The sequence below is a fragment of the Trichosurus vulpecula genome, chromosome 9, assembly GCF_011100635.1.
Source record: "Trichosurus vulpecula isolate mTriVul1 chromosome 9, mTriVul1.pri, whole genome shotgun sequence".
NCBI lineage: Eukaryota > Metazoa > Chordata > Mammalia > Diprotodontia > Phalangeridae > Trichosurus > Trichosurus vulpecula.
Genome location: NC_050581.1, coordinates 139,437,543 through 139,452,828, shown reverse-complemented (window position 1 = coordinate 139,452,828; position 15,286 = coordinate 139,437,543). Strand labels below are relative to the sequence as shown.

Here is a 15,286-nt window from a genome sequence, read left to right as displayed (position 1 = left end):
GGAGGAATAGTTTTACTGTCTAGTTGACTCAACAACGACTAACCACTTATGAAAGAAAAGTCATGGAAATCCCTCTCCAAAGCTATTCTAAAGTCCTAGGGTCAAGAGTATAGCCTAGGTTTCTAATCTAGCCCTGGCAGGGATAATTATGATCAGATTAAATGAAGAGAAATGGCAGTTGAAATTCAGTTAGGAAAGTACTATATTTGGTAGTTTTTTAAATTTTGCTCTCATTTCTATTTTTATCTAAAATACTTTAAGAAGTCAGTAATTGGTGTTTAGTCAAGTATCCTTTTACTCAGTAATAAGTTTTCTTTTTATAATAAACATAACTGAGTAGAATTGTCAGTTAGCCACACCTGGGAGAAGCCTAGCTGATATGCCAATAGAGCCCCAAACCCCCATTTTCTTTTTAGTTATGCCTGACTCTTCCTAACTCCATTTTGGGGGTTTCTTGGCAAAGATACTGGAGTTGTTTGCCATTTCCTTTTCTAGTTCATTTTACAGATGAGGAAACTGAGGACAGCAGGGTTAAGTGACTTGCTCAGGGTCACACAGCTAGTAAGTGTCTGAGGCCAGATTTGAACTCAGAAAGATGAATCTTCTTGACTGCAGGCCTGGTGCTCTGTGCACTTCACCTTCTAGCTGCTTACTTGGTGGTACCTAACTGTATGACACATTCAGTACCAGGAGGAAACAAACACCCTTACAACCTAAACTCATAAAATGGCATAACTCTAAAGTGACAGCACATGTCATATTGTTGATAATGCCACCATTTTCCCAGTCACCTGGGTCTGAATAATTGCATCATTTTACTAACTGGCTTTAGGATCATAGATTATGGAATTTAGAATGGAAAGAGAACAGAGACAAGTCCTTCCTGTCTATGGTCTGTTCCCTCCAATCTACTCTGCATCCTGCTACCCAGATAATCTTCCTAAAACCCCAAATGGGGTCATAAAGAGTTGGACATGCCTGAAATGACTCAACAAAAACAAAAAATGTCTCTAGCATAAAATCTAAACTCTTTATGTTGGCAGTCAAAACCGTGCACAACCTAACTCTACCCTAAGTGTCTAACCTTTCTACTACTCCTCAAAACCCTCTGCTCCTGCCAGATACAACTTGACCCTGCCTACAAATGTGCTACCTGCATCATGGCCCTTATTCATGCTATTTCCACAGTCGTTTGCCAATCCAAAACCAATCCAATTTTTAGATCTCAGTTAAAGCCCCTTTTCTTCTAGAAGGAGGCCCCATGCTTCTATCTCTGAAGGTTGTAGTCAGCCCTTCTCTGCACTCTGTTTGCCCTGCTCACTTGGCCCTTAGTCTTTTAGTTGTTATCTTTTTATGTTTCCTTATTTCCTTCAATTAGATTGCAAGCAGCTGGAGGTGAGGGCTTCCTCAAAATTTCTCCCTCCTCTGCCTTGGATCTTTGCTAAAACACATAATAAATATACAGAATCCAGTGATAAAAGACTGAATTTTGTGGTTCCCAAATCCTCAAAGTCTAACTTGGCAAGCAACAGGACCAATGACCTAGGAATCATTGGATCACAGGTCTAGAATTGGAAGGAACCTCAGAGGTGATCCAGTCCAATTCACCCATGTTTGGGGATGAACTAAGACCCTGGGGGTTTAGTGACTTTCCTAATGTTACATAGTAAATGGCGGAATCTATGTCTTCTGATTATAAACCTTTGCACTGCACTATGTTAACAATGGCATAAAACCTTACTCCAATAAGTACTATGGACTTCAATATCTAAATCAGAGAAAAGGGATTTTTGTGTCTTAAGGGACAGCTCCCATATGACCTACACCTGTCTATCTCCATACTTCTAATCTCTCTTTCGATATAGCTTTCTTCTGCTGCATTCACCTCATACACGGAGGGGGACTAGAGACATATGTATTCCATTGCTTACAATAGGAGAAAAGGTGGAAAGAGAGGTTGGGAAGTATGACCTCCCTTGGTAGAACCAAGAGAGGGTGATGCTAAGGAATCCTTGCCGCTCCCTATTCCTTCTGTTCATTTCATTCTTGCGCTGGGAGGGGTGGGTGGGATGGGGGTTATCCTGCCCTCCTGAGACCCGCTATTTCTTGCACATGATGGGGCTGCTTTACCTAACCACTGGCTCACCTATCCAGCCCGTCTCCAATTTGTTCCCGCCGTCTCTCTTCCTGGGCCAAGCTTCTTCGTCTTCACCCTCCTGTCTCCCCCAGCTTGGGCCTCCTTCACCTTTGCCCAGCTTCCTTGAACTCTCGCTAGTCTCCGCCAACCTTCCCTGTCCCCAGGTCCGGGGCGCAGGGTGCGCTCGGTTGCAGGGGTGGGCAAAGGAGGCGGCCTCACCTTCCCCCTAGCCCAGCCTCGCCCCAGGAGTGAGTGTCTTGGCATCCCCGAGCTCTCCGAGCGCGGGATCTCCAGTGTGCGGGCTCCGGCCTCGCGTTCCAGGGGCGCGCCCACATTTCCCTCCGCCGTCCGTCCTGCCAGCCGGCTCCCCGGCTTCAACCCGCAGGAGGGGGGTGAAGGAGAGAGCGGGCGGGCTCTCCGCCTCCGCCTCCTCTCTGCACCGTGCACGCCCACTGCGTGTGTATGAGTGTGTGTGAGAGAGCCAGCGCGCACACACACATACACACACACACACACACACACACACACACACACACACACGCACGCGCGCGCTCGCGGGGCGGGGAAGCCTGGCTCTGCTAGGAGAGCGGAGCGGCGTCGGTCACTCCCAGGACTTCGTTCCGTTCCCCGGCTCTCCTTGGGCTCCGGCTCCCGAGGGCGGCGCGCCCCGAGGCACGCAGGCGGCTCGCAGGCTTGCTCCCACCCACCGTCCCTCCCCTCCGGGGACAGGATGAGGGGGCTCGTTCCGCTGACAGCTCGCCAGCGTTTGTGAAGCCGGAGGAGGACGGAGGGGAGAGCCGCACGCCCTTTCTCCTGCCCGCCGGGACACGAGCAAGAGAAGGAGCCATGAAGCCCGCTCCGTGGAGGATCCTCCTCTCGCTGCTGCTGTGGCTTCTGCTGGAGGTAGGGGCTGGGGACCGGGGCTGCCCGATAACCTTCGCAGATGTGTCCTGGAAACGCAAACAATAACCCAGAACTGAGCGGTGGCATGGCAAGTTCGGGGACCGGCTGCCTGCCTCGCGATCGTCTGGGACAACCCCACCCCGAGGACACCAGGGCGTTGGTTTGGAAACCGGGGCTCACCGGAGGCACCGATATCTAGATGCACGTATACCAACCAGTATATAGGCTAGCTTAGAGTCTCTGCTGAGACACCCTGGAAAGGGGGTCTGCCATGCCTGACTCTTTCCCCGACTCCTGTCTCGTCCCCTGTAGCCAGCCACCTCTTGGCTGGAAATTCTGTTTTATTTGGGTTTCTCCTCTCTTGTGCGGAGGAATCAGGAACCTTTTGGAAAGGAAAATCTGGCTGGAGCCAGAGTATTTTGGGAATGATAGAGAAAGGCCTTCTCTCACCTAGACATTGTAGGGAAAGAACTACTATCTCCCCGGAGGCATCCTGGGGAGCAATCCTGTAGATAAGGTTATTAGGGAGTCCTTTTCCTATTAAAACTGACGTGCCCTGAATTTCCTCTGTTCTCTGTGCGGTTGGTTCACCTTGGGCTCTTGTTGAGCAGGTGTACATTTGGAGAATTTCAAGGCGATTCTGCTAACATATCTCCGATGAAAGTATGAGGGGGAAAAAAAACCCCCACTAACCAACCCTGCATACTTATTAAAAAGGAAAGCTGCCAGTTTGAGAATGTGGCCAGAAACCGGCACAGAAATAGAAAAAGGCTTGTTGCTCTGTGGAAATTGACTCACTTAAGTAGTGAACATATTGGGCCACGTTCCTTTTCTTGGAACGAATTGAGGTTGTAAGCTTCCTAGCTAAATCTGATAAGGCCTGCGCACAGATTGAGGTTAGTGCTGGCTTGGAAGTTGGATCCCTGTTTGGACACCTGCCCATTTGTTGATGAAGTGTGTTCTCTAAAGTGGGCAGGAGCCAGGACTCGGTGGGGATGGAGTGGCTGAATTAAGACTGCTGAATTAACTTTGTTCTCAGCTTCAGTCATTTCAGATGAAGCAATAGTTAACATCTAAATTCAAACAGAATGGGAAATGAGGGGCACCCTAACTCTTACTGTATTCTGAATTGTAAAGCACTTCCGGGAAGATTGTGAAAACTTTTCTTCTTTTTGTGAGAGTCTGAGTTCATTCTGCAAAGGATTAGCTTTTTCCCCTCCTTTCTCCCTTATAAAATAATAATATTTTTGTATTTTTAGAGCAAATCTTAGTTCTCATGAAAAGACTAGTCCATCTGGTTTAAACCAGGCAGGTTGCCATAAAAGTTTCTCTCACAAGAGCTCTGACAATATGCTCCTACTTCTTTCTTATCAAAGACTTCCCTGTTTTGTTTTGGTTTGGGTAGAAAAATGCTCTCCTGGTTTATTTTTTTTAAATCATCGTGTATGTGTGTGTGTGTGTGTGTGGGGGGTGTTCTCTGGTTGTTTAATATTTGAAAACCTAGAAAGCTTATAGCTTCAGTGAACTCACAGATGACTTTAACCAAGAAGAAAAGGAAGAGGCAATTGTTTAAATAAAACTTTATTGTATATATGTATTAATGCATCCATGCACATGTCACATTTTGGCCTTGCTTGAATTAATCTAGCATTATTTCTACATCAAGACCACCCATTAACTCCTTCCAAGTGAGTAGTCAGTTATACTACCACCACAGTCTTTCTTATCAGGAATACAGTACTTTTCCAAAGTATTTTTATTGGAGGGAAATATACCAGAGCCATCTCTGAATAGAAAGATGGAACTAGCTCTCGGGCAAAGCAGTACAATGATAATACCCTCCAAATAAGAAAGGCTGGCAAACGAAGCCCAACATCTGGTTCTTTGGGAACTTCTGGAAGATAACTCAATTTTTGGCCCTATCCTGGATGATGGTGGATTGTTGTGTTGACAGCTTGTAAAATGATGATAATACAAACCCCTCAGCTTGGCATTTAAAACCCTTCACAATCTGGCTCCCATTTACCTTTCCAGACTTATTTTGTATCACTCCCCTTCATGTACTGCCTATTCCAGCCAAACTGCACAGCTAATTGTTGCCTCCGGTCTCCTGCCCTCAGGCCTTTATACTGCCTGCCCTCCGAGCCTAGAATGCACCTCACTCCTCATTCTTAGAATTTCTAGCTTCCTTTAAGGCTCTGCTCAGGTGCTGTGTCCCAATGGAAGCCTTTCTAGATTTCCCTCTAGATCTTTTTGTTTTTTGCTCTCTTCCAGTGATCTCATAGATACATATCTGCTTGAATTTTGTGTCCCTTAGTAGAAAGTAAGGCCCTTGAGGGTAGGGACTTAAAAAAAGTGTTAGATAACAGTTTTTATTCTAGAATCCCTTGTATCTGGCGGAGTATTTTGCATACAGTAGGAGTTTAATTGGGTCCTAGGTTTTATAGCTGGCAGGAATCTTAGAGACCATGTAGTTCAATTCCCTTATTTTACTTATGAAGAAACAGGCAAACAGAGATTGAGTGACTTGTCCAGGGTCACACAGCGAGGGCCAGATTTAAACTGGAATCTTCTTGACTCCAGGCAAATAATGTATATAAAGACTTTTGGAATGCTTCCTGCTGGGTTTTATTTATGGTCTTATATTGGAGGTTTTGTATAAATATACGTACATATGCACATAAATTATATATACTATATAATATATACTATACATTATATACACACATTTATATATACACATATTTCATATGTGTACAAGTGTATATACAGATATATACATGTATCTTAAGCTGGGTGTAATTTTCTCTGTGTCTATTTCTCCACCCAAAATCTTACATGATTTTTAAAATTAGAAACCAGTCATTTAAATCCAATGTACTAGTTACTGTTAATATGCTTGTTACAGGAAAAGGGAGCTGGTCATAAAGTAGGGGTAAGAAGTAAGGGAAGGGGACGGTACGATTGCTTGTGCTTGCTATAGTTGAAAGCAGCAAGTAGTAAGTAAGGTAGGGTTTTGAGGAAGATTCTGTTCTCTTTCCATGAAGCCCAAGCCTAATGAGATCTCTAACCAAGGTTGGGTAATTGGAGGTTAGATCCAGGGTGCTGAAATTTAGAGGAGCTTGCAGGTAGTACTTTCTACGCTTGACTGTAATGCTTAATTAGCAAGCGTGATTAAAATAGAAATGAATGATGAATGAATCAGAACACATTTTTAAGGGCTTTCTATGCGATGCTAATAGGGATAAAGTTATCCCAATGACAGCTTCATTCACCTGCCTTCACCAGCAAGGCACACGGCTGCCCAAGATTTAAAAACTAATAATCCGAAAGCACACACAGATACAGAATGTGTGTCATGTAGACCTGGAGCCAGTAGGCTTGGAGTGGTACCCCTGCTCATGAAGCATGGAAAGCACCAGCTCCTGGGAACCTCACCCAGTTGGTTTGTCCTTTATAAAGGCTAGAGCAGGTCGGTGACAATACTATTACAACCTGAGGACTGAGTATCATTATGGAAGTGACCTTTCTCCCCACAGTGAACTCTTAAGCTGCTTAGGAGTTTGGTAAGGAGACACTGAAGGGCTAAATGTCAGCTTCCTTTGTTCCTGTCCGCCCTCCCTCCCCTCCCCGCCTTGTCCTCTGGGCCTTGGCCATAACTCTTCCCATAAATGGGTAGCCAACTGCCTCCTATATTTTAACTGACAGTGAAATCTAGATCTCACAGGGTGGGGCTCTTGAAGCTTCAATAAAAATGATGTCCTGGGGTAAGATGTATTTGCCTATCAGATAACTAGGGGGGCATTCAGCCTAGATAGAATGTGCCTAATGTGGGCTTTTATCAGTGACTAGAGATTGGGGGGAAACTGTTATTAAATCCCTACTGTATGCAAGGCAATGTGTTGGGCTCTAGGAGAGATATCCTCAAGAAGCTTATAGTAATCTAGGAGGTGAGCCAAGACACACACACACACACACACACACACACACACACACACACACACAAACAAGCACTAGTGCTTATTTCTTTCTTTCCCTTTTCACTACCTGAGCAAAGTCTTGAAGTATGTGTGGAATTTCAATAGCAAGGGATTTTGAAAGAGTATTTTCTAGGTTTAGGGAATTTCTTTGAAAAAAAAACCCCACAAAGTTATTGATATCTTTTGTTTTAATATCATAGTCACCTTTTAGATATAACTTTCTCCCACCTCTCTACCCCTCCAATCGAATCATTCTTTGTTAGAAAGTTTTTCTTGTTGTTTTAAGTAAAACCAACCATACAGAATAATCCTGTTTGATAGGGACTACCATATTCCACACCCATAGTTCCCCACCTTCCTGAGAGGATGGAGGTACACTTCTTTGCCATCTGTTCTCTGGGACCAAGATTGCTCATTATAGTTACTTGAGAATTTATCTTTTAATACTCTTTTCATTTATGTAATTGTAGTCACTGCAGAGCTCTTTCTGGCCTGGAATTTAGGAACTTCAACAACTATTTCCCTTACAAAGATCATTTTGATAATACTTGGAAAAAATGCTTGTTGATAGCTTTTTTTTTTTAAAAAAAGTACATTTGTGAAGCCTTGCTTGCATACAGCTGTTTTGCATTATTGTTTCATCTATTGGATTGTGAGTTTTTGTTCTTTTGCTTTCTTTGTATCCTTAGCTCTTAGCACAGTGCCCGGTACATTGCAGGTGCTTAATAAATGCTTGTTGCTGACTTGTTAAAAGAAGGTAGAAATCTCTGGGTGAGGCTGCCTTGCATATCCTGGGGGATTAGTAGAGCAAACACAGTATTGAGCTGGGAGACCCGATTTCTAATTCCGATTCTGCCACACATGTGCATTACATTGAGTTGGGCACTTCTCTTACCTTCTGTGAGTTCCAGTTTCCTGAGTTGTAAAATGAAGGCTCTGAAATCCTTTCCAGTTCTGTGATTCTATCACTTAAATCAAGAGCTCTCTTTAGGCTAGGAATGGTTTTTTTTTTTAAACATCAGCTTTGCTATGAACACTTGAAGTCTGACGAGAGAAGAGGGAAAAGAGGGGAATCTGAGAATCAATACATGTTTTCCTAAAACCCAGAATATTTGGGGACAGGGATGCTCAAAATTAGAAGTAAAGAAACTTCAAGAACTTTTTTTCTCCCCTTTCCCTGCCCTGCCATATCTCCACATCCTCCTACCTCTTTTACCAGATGTTTTACAGGGCACTGAAATCCGACTTATGCGGCAGATCCTGCCCCGGGGACACAGTCTTCTGGTGTAATCCCATCCAGCCCCTCTCCCTCTCACGTGCCCATTTTAGAATCTGAGCTTGGACAAGGAAGGAACTTTTTAATAGGGTTGTTCTCCTTTGAGAACTTTTATTGGAGTCTTGTTGGGGGAAGGGGCATCATCTCCTGCCAAACAGCTGTGAGGTGTGATCCGTATGGAAGCATGAGGTCAGCTCTAAAGTAAATGAAAGGGATAGGAAATAGAATAAGAGCCAGACCAGGAGCTGGTTAACATGGCCCTGGCTTGCCCATAGTCTCTATGCTGCCCAGCTCAAAAATGTGGGTGGGGTGTAGTCTATGGCATGTCAAGGGGATGGATGGACTGGGGCAGTGTCAATATCTCCCAGCTTGAGAGGCAGTATGACCCACCAATAATACTTGAGTCCAGAGCCCTGAGTTGAAATCCTATCTGACACTTAACTGGATATGTGATTATGGGAAAATCCTATAATCTCTCAGAGCCTTGGTTTCCTTATCTCTAAAATGGCTTATATTAGTACTTAGTACTTGTACTTGCTACCTCACTGGCTTGTTATGAGAAAAGCACTTTGAAGACCTTAAGGCATTTATATGAATTCTTCTGATTGGCTCTTGGAATTTGGGATTTTAAACATGGAAAGGACAGTATCAGCCATAAAGTCCTAGAAATGTTCTTATTTTACACAGAGTAATTGAGGCTCAGAGAAGGAGAAAGGATTTTCCAGGGACATGCAAGGAGTTAGTGATGGAGTCAGAGATAGAACCCAGGTCTCCTGGCTCTCAGTCCAGTTTTCTTCCCACCCTCAACATATTGCCAGAGTAGGGTAACCCCAAGTGGTTCCTGAGCTTGCCTGTAGCATCACCCAGTTGCGTCTCTAGTTTTGTTTATCTTTGACCCTTAATGAGCTTGGATTAGGGCAGGGGTTCTGAAAGTCTGGTTCTTTTGACCTAGAGACTGGTTTTTCATGCTAGTAACATGTACAATACATTGCTTATGCTTTCATTTCTGGCTTGCATCATTTCTTCATTTACTTGAGATAGCCCTTGTAGGTATCTGTCATTAAGGGCCATACTTTTCTCTTTTCCTTTGGAAGCTGTTTCTGTTTTAGATTTTTTTTTAAGAACAAGAGTCAAGTGAAAGCAGATTGGGGAGAAAGGCAGTAGCTATGTTTCTCAGCCTTGATCTGTGTGTTTATTTTATGATGTCCTTGGTGGAAGGAGCCCTTGGTGAAGGACTTCCTCCACCAATACAGATCAGCACCTTCTCTGAAACTTAGAGTCAAGAGAGTTTCCTGGGGCTCTCCTGAGACTTTCAGTGACTTGTCCAGGCTCATACAAGCTTTGAGAAGCCTTCAGATTTTCATCTCAAAGTCCTCGCCAGGCTCTGCTATTTGCCCTTATCTAACCTACTTCCCCATGTTACCAGCACAAAAAAGGAGAAAACCAGACATCTCTGTCAATTCCACAAAGGTGATAAGCACATCTTCTCCTTGTTTATTCACTCATTGATCTGTACTTGGTAGCATCCGTTCATTCATTTAAAAAACACTTATTGCATGCATAGTTTGTGCAAAGTACTATGCTAGGTATTGAGAAGGGTACAAAGAAGAATAAAATATGGTGGCCAAATTGTGAGATTACTGCCATATAAGAAAGAAAAACCATAAGTAATTATAATAATTATAGCTGATATTTATATGGTGTTTTAGATTCTGATTTTCATATTTATCTTGTTTGTGCCTCACATCAACTCTGTTGCATAGAATTATGCTCACTTTTCAGATTAGAGAAATTGAAGCTCAGGGCGATTAACTATAATTAGTAAGTGTATCTAACTTGTGTTCAAACTCAGGTCCTTCTGACTCTCACATCTGACACACTATCTACTATGTCATTTTGCCAGTGTCATAAAAGTTGTACAAAGTAAGCTCTTAGGGGAGAAAAAAAGTCACTTCTGAATGAGGTGATCAGAGAGTTTGACCTTGGCATTTAAATTTGGCCTTGAAGGATCAAACATTGATAGAGATTGTGGTTGGGGTTGGGCAAAGGGCATTCCAAGCAGAGGAAATGATGTAAGCAAAGGAGAAGACATCAGGGGAAGTTGGGGGATGCCAACCCAGGAAAGTTTGGGTGGGGTGTAGAGTATATGAAGAAAAAGAGTAGGATATAAGGTCTAATTGTGAAGTTAGCATTAGGCTAAAGCATTTGAACTTGAATCTGTGGGCCATTAGGAGCCACTGAAGGCTCTTGAGCAGGGGAGCTACATGATCAAAGCTGTGCTTTATAGAGTAGCAAATAGTCACCTAATATAATGACTGGTATGGTGCCTTGATGCCATGTCCCAGAAATCCCCACTAAATCTGCTTCTCAAGGCCAGGTTCTGGGACCAATGCCAGGGGGAAATATAAGGATAAATGGATGGAATCTAAGGTAACTCAGCATCTTTGGTCTTGTCCAATTTTGTGCCCTTTCTGCTATAACTGAACTTTCTTTGCAATCAAGTCCTAGAGTTGGATCCTAGTTCTCACAACTTAGTTCCCATGTCCCATGTTGGTTCCCTTAATATTTCTCTAGTTACTCTCAGACTGGGACCCTTTCTTACTTTCTCTCCAATCTGGGGACTAGCGTCCTGCCCTTCTAGCCTAGTCTCCTTAGTTCATCCAGATGATAGCATTCCAGTTACCTAGTGGAAATGCCACCCCCAGCCCCAACTCTGATAATGACTACCTGCCTGTCCAGACTCTCTGGACATTGTCTGTCTGTCTGTCTCTCTCTCCATTTTGCTAGGCTATCCACTAGATTACCAGACCTCTCAGACATCTACTGCTTCCTTATTTGAATTCTTATCTGCTGCCAGCTCTTATGCCTTCCTACTTCTCCTTAATTACAAAACAACATGCTTCATACATGCCTGTTAAGATGCCCACTAGTTGCCTACTGCTGAACTTCCTTGATGTTAGCCATTTACCGCTATGGTATATCATAGGTCATCTGGTCTTTAGTCCCAGCCCATCCTCAGGTTGGCAGAAAACTGTTGCTACCAGATCCTATTAGCTTTTTAAAAGTTAAATTTGTGTATTTTTCAGTTAACAGAAATCAACTTTCTCTTCTTCCCAACCCACCTCCTGCCATTGTGGGGCAGGGGAGGGGGAAGGAAAAACAAAATCCTTGTAACAAATCAGAAAAAAAACTTCTAATTTAATCTGTCTTTTGTTTTCTCATTGACAAATGGAAAGAGTTAGACTAAATGCTCTTTAGGCTCAAAAATCCCATGACTCTAAGATTAATCTGGCTGGGGAATTTAGGATGGATTGAGAGGGAGAAACTAGAGATGATGAGACACCTTAAGAGGCCGTTGTAATAGGTAAGAGAAGTGGTGGAAAAAGCTTGAACTAATTATGTAGAGGCAATTGGAATAATAAGAAAAAAGGGATCAGAGAGTCACTTCATAGGTCTAATCTGTAGGACAAGGCAACTAATTACAGAGAGAGAGAGGGGTGGGGGGAGGGAGGAAGGAGAGGGAGGAAGGAGAGAGAGGAGAGAGAAGTAAAAGGGGAAAGACAGAGTGAGAAGGAGGAAGACAGAGAAAGTAAAAGAGGAGAGAGAATGGGGAGAGAAAGTAAGAGGGGAGAGGAGAGGAGAAGAGAAGATGGGGGGGAGAGAGAGACTGAGAGAGAGAGAGAGAGACAGAGAGAGAGAGAGACAGAGAGAGAGAGAGGCAAAGATGACTTTGACATCTACAATTCTCCTAGACAGCCAAATTCAAAACAGAAACAGAGAAGATGCCATTTGGGGATGAAAGATGTGAAACTTGGTTTTAGACAGGTTGAGTTTGTAATATGAGCAGGATATACTGGGGAAAAAAAGATGTTTGATGGACAGACACCTGGAAACATGGAATAGTAAATTGGTCTAATTGGAGGCTAAGAATTGGGAGTCAGTCACACTAGAATCGATAGTTTATCCTGTAGGAGTGGTTTGTGAGGAAGAAGAAGTAGAGGATAGAAGATGTGCCTTGTTTGAAGAAATATCTACATTAAGGGAGCTAAAATGGAGGTAAAGACAGTCAATCAAATTGCTAAAGAGAGTAGTGGAAGTTGAGTCCAATTTCCAAGGGGTGGTAAGGCATGGAGACAGTGATTGCAATAGCGTATTGTTTTGAGAAGTTTGGCTTGAGTTGAGGGTGGGTTTTTCATTTTGTTTTCTAAGACAGAGTAGTCAGAAAGACTCATCTTTGAGAGTTCAAATTTGGCCTCAGACTCTTACTAGCTGTGTGACCTTGGGCAAGTTATGTAACATTGTTTATCTCGGTTTCCTCATCTGTGTTTCACCAATCTGGCTAGCAGCTGCTGTGGGGGTGAAAACCAACAACAACCAGCTCACAGAACGCTGCAAGCCCAGGTTCTTTTGATCTGCTTTACCAAGGAAAGCAATGTTAAGGGGTTGACAATCTTACTTTAATCCAGCATGCAAATACTGTTCATTTAGTTCAGGGGAAAAAGCCAGCACCCTAAACTTCAGATCAAATACAAATTACAAACATTGACAGACAGACCAAATACAATTCATAGTTACCAAAAAGCATCAACATCTGAGTTCAGCTGGAGGGCTCTTAACTACAGCTGCCCAGAGTCTCTACATAAGCACGCTGCCAAGACTAAGAGCCCTAAGGAGCTCTGTCTTCCCTTTTTATGTAGTTTCATCCAACATCATCTGAGCAACCAGAACTTAGGCTCCTCTGATTGGCTCAGGTGTTAGCACCTACCTTCACTGGCCCCACCTGGAGCCCCACCTTAGTTACCAATTCACACCCACATAGGCTTAGCACCTAATAGGGGTTTGGGCATGGGGCTTAGCACCTAGTAAGGCTCAGTCAAAGACACTTAATTAATCATTTTAAAACAGCAAGAAAGTCCCAACTTAATTGATATTATAGTCTGTCAAATGAGCAGGAGAAGGAAATGGCAAACCACTCCAGTATCTTTACCAAGAAAACCCCGAAAAGTGTCATGAAGAGTTAGACATGACCTAAACAACTGAACAACAACAACAAAGTGCTAGGCACTTTGTGTTAGGTATCAGGAACACAGAGATAACAAATCAGCAGTCCCTGTAGGCATAAAGTAAGAAGTTAGTGAAGAGGGAGAGAATGATGGTATAAGGGAGAAGAATTAACTGACATTACAGGGTGAGGGTGGAGGTGGGGGTGCAGCAGAGAGCACCAGTGGAAGGTTTCATCTTGGAAAGGTGGAGGCACGTTTTCCTCTCAAGGACTAGAGAGTAGGAGGAGAAGATAAATGACCACGCAGATTCACTGCTAGGTGGCACATCCCTGCTTTGTTTGCAGGGGTGAGGCTATGGGCATGGAATATGACATCTCTTGACAGACATGGTTGATGACTTACTTTTTTCTCCTCTCTTTTAATTCTTTGTCACAAGAGATGACTCACAGGATAGGGGCGAGGGGGCAGGATATATTTGGAAATGAAGGTGATGTAAAAACAAAAGATGTCAATAAATTTTTATAAAATAATTATGTGAAGAGGAAAGTTGAAAAAGTTGACTATTATGTCATCCGTGAGGGTGAGGATGCTCTTGGGGTTGGGAAATTTAAGAGAGTAAAAAAGGCCTGCTGTGATAGGAGGAGGATATGAGGGAAGATTAATAGGCCATCATTTAAAAAAGACCAATAAAGAAATGAATTAAAAGGACTACAAAACGACAGAGAAAGGTAAGTTGGAGAAAGAAAGCATGAATAGCAGGGTCAGTCATCATGGATCTAATTCAGAGGTTGACTTGACCCTACGTTGGGTCCAATAGCACAGGGAAAGGTCAAAGAATGAAGGACTTTAAGGTTCAAGTGAGGGTGTTATTGAAATGGCTGAGTGTGGATATGTTGGGAGGCAGAGGGAGCTAAAACAGAAGGTGGATTGGCTGCGAGGATAGCAAGGGGCCCATGGGCTGAGGATGAATTTTAGGTCATTAGTGTGGTAGATAGAACATAGGATTTAGAGTCAGACCTGGTTTTAAACCACTATGTGGTACATTGGGTAGAGCCCTAAGTTAAAATCTTGCCTCAGACACTTATTATCCTTGTGACCCTGGGCTAGTGATTGAATTTCTGCCTGTCTCAGTTTCCTCTTCTGTAAAATTGGGATGATAGTAGCATCTACCTTCCAGGGTTGTTATGATAGTAAAATGAGATAAAATGTCCCCTTGTGAACCTTCAAGTTAGCCATCCTGACTGCCACTTTTCAATTGTTTGACCTTGGCTAAGTTGCAACCCCTCTGAACCTCATTTTCCTCAACTGTAAAAATGATGAGGTTGGTGGAGACCTCTAAGTTCCCTTGTAGTACTCCATTCTATGATTCTCTGGTTGAATAGGAGCAAGGGAGTTGGAGATTTGCAAAGGAAGGAGATTAGGCTAAGGTGGGTGAATCTCTTCAATTAGACCTTGGTTTTAAGACAAAATAAAATATTCTTTAAGAACAGATATGGAAACTAACCCAATTTTATTTTACAAACTGATTGTTAAGAAGGACTTTCACAATCCATTAACATCATTATCAAATTATCGCTGCAGGATTTTTAAGTCTGCTGTTTCTAAACCTTGTTGATATGGGCAATCTATTATTGGAAGCCAGTAAATGCAGAAATTTACAATGGCTGGTCAGGGGATATAGTGAGAATTTATTTGAACTGCCTATTAAATGCTTTGAATTCCTGGAGCAAAGACATTATAACAATACCTGGTGTTTTTCATTAATAGCTTGCCACCCTGTGGGGAGGTGGAGTACACTTTATATCTTTCTGTATTTCTTAAGGAGATATATCACAGCTCCATAGCAAGCCTATGGAGCAGTAACTCTGCTATAATGGAGGTCCTGAATGAAACTCGGAAAATAGCTTGCTGGACACCATGTAATTTCCAACTGCTTGAAATAGAGACAAATCTAATATATCCCTAAGTTTAGAAATCAAGATATCCA

At 43.0% G+C, this 15,286-nt stretch overlaps 1 protein-coding gene across 1 annotated transcript in view; it reads left to right on the top strand.

The window, feature by feature from the left end:
- The first annotated feature begins 2,518 nt into the window (after window positions 1–2,518).
- VOPP1 (VOPP1 WW domain binding protein) overlaps window positions 2,519–15,286 on the top strand; it is a 194,284-nt gene continuing 181,516 nt past the window's right edge. Inside the window, exon 1 of the mRNA XM_036739332.1 lies at window positions 2,519–3,040. Coding sequence (XP_036595227.1) covers window positions 2,984–3,040 — 57 coding nt within the window. The 5' untranslated portion in view covers window positions 2,519–2,983. The remainder of the gene's footprint in view (window positions 3,041–15,286) is intronic.